Genomic DNA, 14,456 nt, shown 5'->3' with positions numbered 1-14,456 from the left:
GTTTCCAAAATGGGGTCACTTGTGGAGGGTTTCTACTGGTTAGGTACATCAGGGGCTCTGCAAACGCAACATAACGCCCACAGACCATTCTATCAAAGTCTGCATTCCAAAACGGCGCTCCTTCCTTCCGAGCTCTGCCATGCGCCCAAACAGTGGTTTACCCCCACATATGGGGTACCAGCATACTCAGGACAAATTGGACAACAACTTTTGGGGTCCAATTTCTCTTGTTACCCTTGTGAAAATAAAAACTTGGGGGCTAAAAAATATTTTTTGTGGAAAAAAAAAAATTTATTTTCACGACTCTGCATTCTAAACTTCTGTGAAGCACTTGGGCATTCAAAGTTCTCACCACACATCTAGATAAGTTCCATGGGGGGGTCTATTTTCCAAAATGGGGTCACTTGTGGGGGGTTTCCACTGTTTAGGCACATCAGGGGCTCTCCAAACGCGACATGGCGTCCGATCTCAATTCCAGACAATTCTACATTGAAAAAGTAAAACAGCACTCCTTCTCTTCCAAGCTCTGCGGTGCGCCCAAACAGTGGTTTACCCCCACATATTGGGTATCAACGTACTCAGGAGAAATCGCACAACAACTTTTGTGGTCTAATTTCTCCTGTTACCCTTGTGAAAATAAAAATTTGGGTGCAAAAAGATCATTTTTGTAGAAAAAATGCGATTTTTTTTTTTCACGGCTCTACGTTATAAAACTCTGTGAAGCACATGGGGGTTCAAAGTGCTCACCACACATCTAGATAAGTTCCTTAAGGGGTCTAGTTTCCAAAATGGTGTCACTTGTGGGGGGTTTCCACTGTTTAGGTACATCAGGGGCTCTCCAAACGCAACATGGCGTCCAATCTCAATTCCAGCCAATTCTGCATTGAAAAAGTCAAACGGCGCTCCTTCACTTCCAAGTTCTGCGGTGCGCCCAAACAGTGGTTTACCCCCACATATGGGGTATTGGCGTATTCAGGAGAAATTGCATAACAAAATTTATGGTTACCTTTCTGTTTTTACACATGTGAAAATAAAAAAAATGGTTCTGAATTAAGATGTTTGCAAAAAAAGTTAAATGTTCATTTTTTCCTTCCACATTGTTTCAGTTCCTGTGAAGCACGTAAAGGGTTAATAAACTTCTTGAATGTGGTTTTGAGAACCTTGAGGGGTGTAGTTTTTAGAATGGTGCCACACTTCGTTATTTTCTATCATATAGACCCCTCAAAATGACTTCAAATGTGATGTGGTCCCTAAAAAAAATGGTGTTGTAAAAATGAGAAATTGCTGGTCAACTTTTAACCCTTATAACTCCCTAACAAAAAAAAATTTTGTTTCCAAAATTGTGCTGATGTAAAGTAGACATGTGGGAAATGTTATTTATTAACTATTTTTCATGACATATCTCTCTGATTTAAGGGCATAAAAATACAAAGTTTGAAAATTGCAAAATTTAAAAAATTTTCGCCATATTTCCGTTTTTTTCATAAATAATCGCAAGTAATATCGAAGAAATGTTACCACTAACATGAAGTACAATATGTCACGAAAAAACAATCTCAGAATCAGCAGGATCCGTTGAAGCGTTCGAGTTATAACCTCATAAAGTGACAGTGGTCAGAATTGTAAAAATTGGCTCGGTCATTAAGTACCAAATTGGCTCTGTCACTAAGGGGTTTATTGGGAATGTTTTCTTTTATTCCCCTTTTGGTTACATGCTGGTCCCTTGCATTTGGTGTCCATATACCGTATATCTTGTGTCCAGTGTAGTCAGGATCATGATAACCACTACGATTACTTATGCATTTGTCCCATAGCTGTATATATGTCTTGCAAGGGGCTATTGTTGTACATCATTTTGTATCATTCTATTGTATTGTTGCATTGTTGTCATTCGCTACAGGAAATTGTAAATTGTTTGATATAAATTCTTTAGGGCACCACAGGGGTTACTAGGGCCAGACCATGATGAATGGGAGCGCCATCTCTTGCGCTGCCTAGTGCCAACCTCCGCTCTCGGGCAGGGCCACTTCTAGGGCCATGTAGGGAATTTTTTACTGGAATTATTTCCAATTTGCCATTGTTTCCCCGTGAATTCTTCTATATAACTTTTTCCTGTGACAATGTGTGTGTTTTTTAAATTTCTGTTTCTGGATTTTAATGGATATCCTTTAAAGTATCTAATGTTTTATTCGCATTATAGGGATTGTCTTCACATGTAAGCCTGGATATAAAGTTTATAATAATCTCCAATCTTTCACGTGACCGTGTTTCATCTCATCTCTGAAGCACATACATGTATTGTTAAGGGCAAGCCCTACCATCCTCCACTATTTTGACTGTGCCTGTCTGACCATATTCGCTGGTTTTGCTTTTTGTTTTTTTTTTCCTGGTTACTAGTAACATAAAATCCAGGCAATAGAGTTTATACTGTAATATTAGCTTTTACCACTAGATAGCTACATCATAGTAGAAGCCAGCCAGAGCTATTGTAAAAGAGCTGCAGGTAAGAAATATCAGTGTGTGGCTGAAGCCACATGTAGTGTCGGGGGAGCCCATGTAACTCTGCCAAAACTAGGCCCCAGTGAATGGGTTCAGATCTAGAAAGTCAGAGCCTGAAAAATGGGCAGTAAGGCTAGATTCACATTTTCGGTTGAGTCCGCAGCGTTTTGTACGCAACCGCATGGCAAAACGCATGCAAACGCATGATAACGTGTTTTTTATCTTTATCAACTTACGCATGATGGATGAAAAAAACACGTTTGCACGCGTTTTTGCATGCAATCACGTTGTTTATGCACATACGTTTGTTATGAAAACATTTTTCAAGGAGAATTTCCTTTACACAATGGGTGTGGCTCATGGGATTTCTGTTTATAGACCCTTGTGCGAACGTATGTCCTGGCGTTCCTATGCGTTCCCATAGAGCGTAATTCGTTGTTTTGAGTGGAGTGCGCCTTCCGCAAGGGTCCGCATGTGTATGGCGGTGGAAATTTGACGCCAAAAAATTCTAACATGGTGCATCAGCCGCACCGCGAAAATACGCATGCGTAAGCAAACACGGGTGAACGCATGCAAACACATGCACCTGCGTCTACAAGAAAATCAAGATGCCTGCGGATTTATGCATCAGAAACGCTGCGGACACAACCACAAATGTGAAACCAGCCTTAGGCTGTGTGCCCATGTTGCGTTTTTTATGCGTTTCTGCTGCGTTTTTTGCCACAGCGGAAATGCTAAAAGACGCATTCCCATGCAATCCTATGGGATTCCGCAGTTGCTGTGCCCTTGCTGCGCATTTTCCCGCTGCGGAATCGCATAGCGGTAAAATCCACAGCATGTTCATTATTTCTGCGGAATCGCGGCGATTCCACCTCCATAGGATTGCATTGAAACGCTCACTTTACGCATGTGGCTAAGCCCACCATGCATAAAGTGAGCGCTTCATGTGCGAATGGTACCCAGGGTCTGCAGGAGAGGAGACTCTCCTCCAGGCCCTTGGGAACCATATTTCTGTAAAAAAAAAGAATTAAAATAAAAAATATGGATATACTTACCTTCTGATGGCCCCCGGAGTCCTCCCGCCTCTCAGCGGTGCATGCGGCGGCTTCCGTTCCCAGAGATGCATTGCGCAAATCACCTGAGATGATGTCGCGGTCACATGACCGTGACGTCATAACATCCTTCCCGCAAAGCATCCCTGGGAACGAAACATACCAGGAGCACGGCTAAGGTGATCGGGGGCCGTTGGAAGGTGAGAATATCCATATTTTGAATATTATTTTCAACATTCGATCTTTTACTATTGATGCTGCATAGGCATTCTGCTAGCTAAAAACACTTGTGTTTTGCGGGAAAACGCATGCGAATTCTGCATGCGTTTTACCCACGCCAAGTTGTGGAAATGCTGCGGACATTTCCGCAGCATTTCTGTAACGTGGCCACTTAGCCTTAAGGTACCGTCACACTTAGCGACGCTGCAGCGATACCGACAACGATCCGGATCGCTGCAGCGTCGCTGTTTGGTCGCTGGAGAGCTGTCACACAGACCGCTCTCCAGCGACCAACGATGCCGGTAACCAGGGTAAACATCGGGTAACTAAGCGCAGGGCTGCGCTTAGTAACCCGATGTTTACCCTGGTTACCATCCTAAAAGTAAAAAAACAAACGCTACATACTTACCTACCGCTGTCTGTCCTCGGCGCTCTGCTTCTCTGGTCTGGCTGTGAGCGCCGGGCAGCCAGAAAGCAGAGCGGTGACGTCACCGCTCTGCTTTCCGGCCGCTGTGCTCACAGCCAGAGCAGAGAAGCAGAGCGCCGAGGACAGACAGCGGTAGGTAAGTATGTAGCGTTTGTTTTTTTACTTTTAGGATGGTAACCAGGGTAAACATCGGGTTACTAAGCGCGGCCCTGCGCTTAGTTACCCGATGTTTACCCTGGTTACCAGTGAAGACATCGCTGAATCGGTGTCACACACGCCGATTCAGCGATGTCTGCGGGGAGTCCAGCGACGAAATAAAGTTCTGGACTTTTTTCCCCGACCAGCGACACCACAGCAGGGGCCTGATCGCTGCTGCCTGTCACACTGGACGATATCGCTAGCGAGGACGCTGCAACGTCACGGATCGCTAGCGATATCGTCTAGTGTGACGGTACCTTTAGACTGAATGAGGAGCCTCAGTGACCTGTTATTGGCCTTGGAATGTAGTAACCAGATGTTGCGCTACATTTTTTTTTTACCGAACGGTATAAATATTCCTCTTAGGGTAAAAATACACCTCTTATCATTTCTGAGGAGTATTTTTAGCCAAGTTTTAGTGGAGTATGTAATTTGCAGTCATTCAAATTCTGTAATGCATAAACATGACTAATGACATTCCGAAGAAGATTATTATTTCGTATTAAACCCTTGACTAGATAGATAAATGTCTGGATGGGGGTCTGCCCGCCATGACAGACTGACAGCAGTCGGACATTTTCACCAATCCTGTAGATAAGTGATATGTCGTTAGTGGCACAAGTTCAACACATTTAAAGGGTTTACCACTGCTGGACATCCCCCTTATTAATGTCCAAAGTGTCCTGAATAAATAAAAAAAAAAACACATACTTGCCCCCAGACTGGCACCACTTTTCTGGTGTGAGTGCTGCGCTCTTGTGATGTTGTTTGTCATGTGAACACTGCACACGATCAGCAACCGGAGCGTGCGTGGGCTGTTCTGCCCTCCACACTGCAAACTGCACCCACAAAAGGGGTGAATTAAAAGTGGTGGGATAGGCAGTTCTAAGTAATGATGATGCTCCATGTAGCGCTCTCCTTGATTTTTTTTTTTAGAGAATCCACTTGGTAACTGACAATGTGTGCGCTGTGGGCTGCAAGCAAATGTCAGGCGTGTAAATGATGGATAGCCTATGTGGTTGTGGTGTGCAGATCCCATTAGATAGCTGCAGTGAGCTTGCAATTTAAAGATAAATACAGAGACCAAAAATTGCATGTGCTCCACAGCCCGAGTGGTGTGACTGAAGAGAAGCTGATGGGATAATGGGAGTGATATGGTTTGAGAAAATGTAAAAGAAAGGTTAGCGTGGTTGGATCAGTATGGGCTCCATTTCTGAGCAACCACTGGATAATGAGCTGTATGCCACATTGCAGGGTGAGCGAGAGCCAACAGCCACTTCAGGCACAACTTCCAGTCGGGAAGAAATCTTATCCAAAAGTAAGTTCTCCAACCATCAAGTCTATGGTGTCAACCACTGTGATTACGCACCAAGAATCCTGTGCCACCAAGTAAAAATGTAACCAAGAGTCTGTCACCACAGTACTGAAATTTAAACCATTTGTACATTCATATAGGGGACATATTTTAATAGTTTTGTTTTATGTAACCCCTTTTTTTATTACATTTGTAAATAAGTAGGGCTTTGGTGCACCATTCCACCCCCTCAATTACAACTTTCCTTCCCTCCTGCCAATATGATGATTGACAGAGCTCCAAAGAGATCTGCCTATGTTGAATCCTCAGCCCTGTACACACCGACACTGCAGGAGCTAAGAACTCCGTGTCCAGTGTGTGATCTCGCTCATCTCCCTCTCATGTCAGCATCAGCCACCTTCCACTATGCAATCTTGTGGGCAGTGAGCGACCATTGCAGAGAAGACAGGGCGATCAGATGGCGCCCACATACTCTGACACTGTATCTAACACTGTGTGTGCTCTCAGCCCCTGCAGTATCAGTGTGTGCATGATTAAGGATTCCAATACAGACAAAACCCAAGATGAAATCATAATAGACAAATAGCCTGCAGTAACTAAATAGCAATGGTGCATAAAAATAATGTAGGGTGCCTAGTTAGCATAATTTATTTTGAAAAAAATGTAAAGCCATCCCACTACGTCATGGTGACGCTGTTCAGGAAGGTCCTATCTTCTAATATTAAAACCTTACCATTTGTCGAGTGACGTGCATGTCGAGAGCCGAGGGCCGAGAAGAACTGAGACTCGGCTAGTGAACATGCAGCCATGGGGAACCACATGAATGTAATATCCAGCTCAAGAATAGGCAGACCACACCTATATTTGCATTGGGTGCAAAAAAAACTAAAACAAAAAACCTAAAGAGAGGAGCTGGGATATAAGTTGGTGTGCGTGCAGCGTGTAAGTGCATGTTCACACTGGACACTAAACGGACAAAAAATATGTTTTTATATTGGGTTTTGTCTGTTTTGTGGCCAGGGTGAACATTCGCTTACACGCTGCATGCACACCAACATATATTCCAGTTCATCTCTTTAGGTCTTTTGTTTGTTTCCCACCAGTGCAAATATAGGTGTGGCCAATTTTTTATTTGAGCTGGATATTACATTCATGTGGTTCCCCTTGGTTACGTGTCCTCTAGCCGGTTCTCTGTCCTTCTCAGCTCTTATCCACATGCAGGTCACTTGACAAATGGTAAGTTTTTAATATTAGAGGTTAGGACTGTCACAAATAGGGTCACCGTGATGTAGTGGGATGGCTTTTACATAGTTGACATAATTTTGATCGAAAATAAGCAGCCTATATTGTCATACACTATTGCTGTTTATTTATTTATTGCAGGTTGTTTGCTCATTATGTTTTTATCTTGGGTTTTGTCTGTTTAGTGGACAGTGTGAACATGTGCTTACAAGCTGCATGCATGCCAACTTATATTCCAGTTCTTTCCTTTCGGTTTTTTGTTCCAATACAGGCAGCTCTACTTGGAACGCTGTCAATCATCATAAGAGGAGGGGCGGAAGATGGTAATTGAGCAAGAGGAACCATGCACCAAGCACTTGGCCTTGCTGTGAGGGTGCACCAAAGCCCCTTATTTATATATGGAATAAATCTGTTCTACATTTAACAAAAATAATTAAAACTTGTACCATGTATATGATGTTTATGGGACAAAGTTTCATGTGTGACTGTATAAGTTATTTATTTTGAGTTTTGGGAGTGACAGACTACATTTAATGAAGACCACACATATATTCAGTATGTGAATGCTGGAGATAACTTGTACTTAAATGACCTAATACTATCTAATAGACCTGACAGAATAACAAATCTGCAGGTGGTTGGGCATTTAGGAAATAGCGACCACAATATTGTGCAGTTTCACCTGTCTTTCACTAGGGGGACTTGTCAGGGAGTCACAAAAACATTGAACTTTAGGAAGGCAAAGTTTGAACAGCTTATAGATGCCCTTAATCTGGTAGACTGGGACAATATCCTCAGAAATGAGAATACAGATAATAAATGGGAAATGTTTAAGAACATCCTAAATAGACAGTGTAAGCGGTTTATACCTTGTGGGAATAAAAGGACTAGAAATAGGAAAAACCCAATGTGGCTAAACAAAGAAGTAAGACAGGCAATTAACAGTAAAAAGAAAGCATTTGCACTACTAAAGCAGGATGGCACCATTGAAGCTCTAAAAAACTATAGGGAGAAAAATACTTTATCTAAAAAACTAATTAAAGCTGCCAAAAAGGAAACAGAGAAGCACATTGCTAAGGAGAGTAAAACTAATCCCAAACTGTTCTTCAACTATATCAATAGTAAAAGAATAAAAACTGAAAATGTAGGCCCCTTAAAAAATAGTGAGGAAAGAATGGTTGTAGATGACGAGGAAAAAGCTAACATATTAAACACCTTCTTCTCCACGGTATTCACGGTGGAAAATGAAATGCTAGGTGAAATCCCAAGAAACAATGAAAACCCTATATTAAGGGTCACCAATCTAACCCAAGAAGAGGTGCGAAACCGGCTAAATAAGATTAAAATAGATAAATCTCCGGGTCCGGATGGCATACACCCACGAGTACTAAGAGAACTAAGTAATGTAATAGATAAACCATTATTTCTTATTTTTAGTGACTCTATAGCGACAGGGTCTGTTCCGCAGGACTGGCGCATAGCAAATGTGGTGCCAATATTCAAAAAGGGCTCTAAAAGTGAACCTGGAAATTATAGGCCAGTAAGTCTAACCTCTATTGTTGGTAACATATTTGAAGGGTTTCTGAGGGATGTTATTCTGGATTATCTCAATGAGAATAACTGTTTAACTCCATATCAGCATGGGTTTATGAGAAATCGCTCCTGTCAAACCAATCTAATCAGTTTTTATGAAGAGGTAAGCTATAGACTGGACCACGGTGAGTCATTGGACGTGGTATATCTCGATTTTTCCAAAGCGTTTGATACCGTGCCGCACAAGAGGTTGGTACACAAAATGAGAATGCTTGGTCTGGGGGAAAATGTGTGTAAATGGGTTAGTAACTGGCTTAGTGATAGAAAGCAGAGGGTGGTTATAAATGGTATAGTCTCTAACTGGGTCGCTGTGACCAGTGGGGTACCGCAGGGGTCAGTATTGGGACCTGTTCTCTTCAACATATTCATTAATGATCTGGTAGAAGGTTTACACAGTAAAATATCGATATTTGCAGATGATACAAAACTATGTTAATACAAGAGAAGATAGTATTCTGCTACAGATGGATCTGGATAAGTTGGAAACTTGGGCTGAAAGGTGGCAGATGAGGTTTAACAATGATAAATGTAAGGTTATACACATGGGAAGAGGGAATCAATATCACCATTACACACTGAACGGGAAACCACTGGGTAAATCTGACAGGGAGAAGGACTTGGGGATCCTAGTTAATGATAAACTTACCTGGAGCAGCCAGTGCCAGGCAGCAGCTGCCAAGGCAAACAGGATCATGGGGTGCATTAAAAGAGGTCTGGATACACATGATGAGAGCATTATACTGCCTCTGTACAAATCCCTAGTTAGACCGCACATGGAGTACTGTGTCCAGTTTTGGGCACCGGTGCTCAGGAAGGATATAATGGAACTAGAGAGAGTACAAAGGAGGGCAACAAAATTAATAAAGGGGATGGGAGAACTACAATACCCAGATAGATTAGCGAAATTAGGATTATTTAGTCTAGAAAAAAGACGACTGAGGGGCGATCTAATAACCATGTATAAGTATATAAGGGGACAATACAAATATCTCGCTGAGGATCTGTTTATACCAAGGAAGGTGACGGGCACAAGGGGGCATTCTTTGCGTCTGGAGGAGAGAAGGTTTTTCCACCAACATAGAAGAGGATTCTTTACTGTTAGGGCAGTGAGAATCTGGAATTGCTTGCCTGAGGAGGTGGTGATGGCGAACTCAGTCGAGGGGTTCAAGAGAGGCCTGGATGTCTTCCTGGAGCAGAACAATATTGTATCATACAATTATTAGGTTCTGTAGAAGGACGTAGATCTGGGTATTTATTATGATGGAATATAGGCTGAACTGGATGGACAAATGTCTTTTTTCGGCCTTACTAACTATGTTACTATGTTACTATGATTTTTTCTACTACAGTATGAAACATAAAGTTGACCTGTCTCAAAAGGCTACTGTATAATAACACCGCATGTTTCATTTCAAGGTCTACGAATCCCCGCTAACTGTGAGCTTGTGGTAGGAGGAGAACCTCAGTGTTGGGCTGAAGGACATTGTCTTCTCTTTGATGACTCATTCTTGCATACTGCATTTCATGAAGGTAGGTTCCTTTTCTACTTTGTTGAAGAAGGCTTTATTTGTTTTTGTAAATTTAGTTGTCACATCATGAAAATCATTTTCATATAGATTGTGAGGTCGTTGTCCATTGTACACATGGGAGGAACTGAAGTGTCGAGATCAGAGAAGGGTCTAATCTCAACTCTTGTTTGATCAAACAATTCAACCTGTGCACTGAAGATGATAGGACGTCCTTTAAAACGTTTAAAGCCCAAAACCTGACTAAAGTCCTTAAGCTATCATCTCGTAAATACCTATGAGGGCATATTTTTAGAATGTCTAGAAAGGCTGCTTTGTGTAGGGACAATTTTGGGGCATGAAGAAACATGCAAGCGTTTTGCCAATATTGAAAGTTAAAGTGATTTTTATATTGCTATGATATGCTATTGCTTTATGATGGGTGCAGCTCTATCCTCTGGGAATGAAGGTGCCACAGTGCCAATATAGTGCTTTGTCTCCTTTTTCCCCCATACGGTGGCACCTTCAATGATGGCTGTGCAGGGAGCAGTAGATGAGGCTATTCACTTTATTTGGTTTGTGATGTAATTCACCGCACAGCTGATGGCCGAGTTCCACTGTGCAGGAAATCCCGCAAGGCTAATCCAGCAATAGGGAACCTTTTAGGACTATGTTCAGAGATCTTTTATAAGAATTTTAAAGCGGATTCTGTTTCAAGATCTATGTAAGAAATAAAATGTCTTTTAAAAAAAAGGGCACATGGTGCTGTCTTGTTTCTCTTCAAGATTGGACTTGGTGCCTGAGGGAGCTTTCTTCTTCTCTCCTTGACTGTGCTGGGGACTTGCTGTCTGGTTCATTTCAAAAAGTGCCCGTGTCCTCTTCTCTGACATGGACCATGCAGAAATTCAGAGGGAAGCTCTGCTGGCCGTGGCACTTGCACAGCAGCATAATCACATATTTAGCGTCCTAGTAATCACTATTCTTCATGTCTTGGAGATCGCTGAAAGCTGCTACTGCACAGGCGCAGGCGGCGCCATCTTGGAGGAGGAAAGTTGTTTTTCTTCTCCAGCAAGATGGCACAGTAACCTACAGACAGTGTCAGTTCAACACCGTTATACTGATTAAAATGATACCTTGGTTGATGAAATCTGTCTTGTGGTTGTTTTTTAATCTTTATGTGTAGTTTTCAGTTAATGACATGTACGTGCCCTGGGGCGGTCTATGGGGCGGGTTTCATGGGGTGCTCTGCTTACATAGTCATAATGTAGACTTCTGACTGGTCACTAATCCCTCAGTGACCTGTCCCCTAGTTTACATATTGAATACCTATACACGCTGAAGAAAAAAAAAACCTTCTGCATAATCGCATGTTTATTGTCCACTGTTCTTCATGTTATTGATCAAGGACAAAAAAAAGAATCATTTTGAAAATGGCGCCTGCCTTGCGCAATAGCCGCTATCGGTGTGTACAGAGATCCGATAGCGGCTATTGCGCCATAGGTGCCATCTTGCAGGAGAAGAAAAAAATTGTCCTCCTCCAAGATGGCGCTGCCTGTGCCTGTGCTGTAGCAGCTTTCGGCGATCTCCGAGACATGAAGAACAGATTACTAGGACACTAAACATGCGATTATGCTGCAGCACAAGTGCCACGTACGTGTTGCACCTGCCTGCAGAAGGGGTTGTTTTTTTCTACAGTATGTACAGATATTTATTAGGCAAACTAGGGGGCAGGTCAGTGAGGGACCAGTGACCCGTCAGCAGTCTGCATTATGAATATGTAATCAGAGCACCACATGAAGACCCCCCCCCCCACAGGCCGCCCCGGAGCACAAGCAGATCATTAACTCAAAACTGAAAATAAAGATTAAGAAACAACCACAAGGCAAATTTCATCAACCAAGGTGTCATTTTAATCAGTATAACGGCGCCAAACTGACACTGTGTGTAGGTTACTGTGCACATTCCTTTATGCAATAATGTATGGTATATTACTGCAGGAAATTTTGTTCACCATGGAACATTTTGTTTGTGCTGCTGGATGATCCTCTTACTGGGGTTCTCCATGCTTTGGGTTCAAGCCTAAAGTCACTCTTTGTGACTGCAGACTTGCGAATCCTCACAGCGCACACAGTGGGTGCTCTCAGGATTCACCAGCTCTAGGATTGGGCGTTCATGTGACTGTAAATATATGTTTTGAATACTTCTGGCCTCACTCAATTCATTTGTATTGACGGCACCCACAGTGCCTGCTATTAGGATTCAAGGCCAGATTCACGCGTTCAGTATTTGGTCAGTATTTTACGTCAGTATTTGTAAGCCAAAATCTGGGATGGCACATTCAGAGGAAAAGGTGCTGGCACCACTTCTGCATTTTTCACCCACTAGTGATTTTGTCTTACAAACACTGATGTAATATACTGACCCAATTCTGAGCATGTGAATGTGGCCTTAGAAGTCTGCAGTCATTTGCAGTGCCTGCAGCCTTGAACCCCAAGCCTGGACCAACCCCTTTAAGATCCATTCCCAACAATAATATTTTAGGTCAGCAATTCTTCCTCATTGATATTAAACGCCTTCTTTCATTGTTATTACATTAGGATCAGCTGAGGAAGGACCGAGAGTCATTTTCATGGTTGATTTGTGGCACCCCAACGTAGCAGCCGCTGAACGCCAAGCCCTGGATTCCATATTTGCTCCCGGACGCTGATTCAAGAAAACTCAACTTTTGCAACAAAACATCTATGCTCATGGGATCTTGTCTCAAAGAAAAATTAAAGAAAAAAAAAAAAAGCTTGTCTCTAAAAAAAAGAAAAAAAAAATCTGTGTATATTAAGTACATCATATGTTACCTATTTAATCATTGGCTTTTCCATAGGTTTACATTGTAGAAATTCTGTGATCAAGCATATGCATCAACCAACTTGCAACTCTGGCACGAAAGAGCACCGAACTCTACTCCGCGGAGGAGAGCACTTAATATGGAAGCTAAGGACTCCTGGCTCCATATTTATTACACAGCACAAACCAACTTTCTACTTATGAGCTTATTAACATTGCGACCAAGGCTGGGCAAAAATCATAAGGCGCTAATAGGAAGTATTCAGGGAATGGCTGGAAGGACTACAATGCTCAGTTCTGTTCCGAGGACTGTATTATCTCACGTTGCAGCTAATCCCATATTCTCCATTCTCTACTAGAATGCAGCACTACTATAGTATGTTACATGTCGCTACTGTATATATGTATACGACTCTGAAATCCAAAGCTAAGGACGTGACACAATGAGGCGCTCCTGGCATGAACATGACAACACTCTGTAAGGTTCATGTCAAAATCTATCAACCACGTAGAGTTACCTTCTAGATCCCCCCAGATGTATCCGGGTGATTACACCTTCATCAATCATACGAGAGTCGCCTCTCTCAGCCATGACGAGCAAAAAATGAATAATGTCTTTTTTAAGTGAGCTTCAGTACGGCATTCGGAGATTTCCCGAATGCGGTTGATAACGCTTAAGTCATAGATAAATTACATTTGAGGACTTTCTACTATGGTCCACATTTCTAGAGATTTTTTTTCAATTGACAAATATAAATAATTATTAAGGTCTTTAGATATATCTCTACATATATATATATATAAATATATATATGAGCTCACTTATGTCATTGTGGGCAGTGGAAGGGCTGGGTCAAGATTATTTTTAAGGAATTTCAGAGAACTTGTGTCTTTATCCGACCAAAGCATTTTGTTTTTGTTTTTTCCTTGTTTGATGAAAGGAACCTTTCCAGTTTGTCTGTCTAGTGTTCCAGCTCCAAATTTTAGGATCTCTGTTTATGGTGGTTGTAATGCAGCCAATTTGTCTTTAATGTAGATTTTTTTTTTCTTCTGTCTTGTACTTCCGCAGTGCAACAGACTCCCTTTTGTTCCGTAATAAAAGAAAAAAGTGTCTAAGATAAAAGATGATTTCATTTGGTGTTTTCTTCTGAGATAACATTAAGTATACATTTAAAATGTCAGTTGCTTTATATATATGTGTGTGTGTTTATATAGATATAGTCTGTGTCTAAACATCAACAGGATTTCCCACCCCTCACTAATTATATGTACATTTAGCTCTTTCAAAGACTAGTCCAGCAATCCATTTACATGGCCAGTCCCTTTCTCTATTACTGAGAAATCAGCGTTTGAATTAATATGCAAATAAGGCTGAAGAGCTATATGTAGATCTTAATCTTGTCACTCCAGCTATATCCCCCCCCCACACACACACATGATGACTCCTCCCACTTGACTTATGATTCATTTGCCTGAAGTTACACATCATAGCTGCTCTCAGTAATGCCAGAGGAGGCATTGTTAAGGTACCTTCACACTAAACGATATCGCTAGCAATCCGTGACGTT

The 14,456-nt window shown here is 42.0% G+C and overlaps 1 protein-coding gene across 3 annotated transcripts in view; it reads left to right on the top strand.

The window, feature by feature from the left end:
* ASPHD2 (aspartate beta-hydroxylase domain containing 2) overlaps window positions 1-14,014 on the top strand; it is a 161,755-nt gene extending 147,741 nt beyond the window's left edge. For all 3 annotated transcript variants that reach the window (XM_069759068.1, XM_069759076.1, XM_069759084.1), the window contains exons 3-4: window positions 9,962-10,075; window positions 12,648-14,014. In XM_069759068.1, coding sequence (XP_069615169.1) covers window positions 9,962-10,075; window positions 12,648-12,757 — 224 coding nt within the window. In that variant the 3' untranslated portion in view covers window positions 12,758-14,014. The remainder of the gene's footprint in view (window positions 1-9,961; window positions 10,076-12,647) is intronic.
* Window positions 14,015-14,456: the final 442 nt, after the last annotated feature.

Source organism: Ranitomeya imitator, chromosome 1 (genome assembly GCF_032444005.1).
Source record: "Ranitomeya imitator isolate aRanImi1 chromosome 1, aRanImi1.pri, whole genome shotgun sequence".
Classification (NCBI taxonomy): Eukaryota; Metazoa; Chordata; class Amphibia; order Anura; family Dendrobatidae; genus Ranitomeya; species Ranitomeya imitator.
Note: the sequence above shows the minus strand (reverse complement) of the source record. Positions and strands in the feature narration are given on the sequence as shown.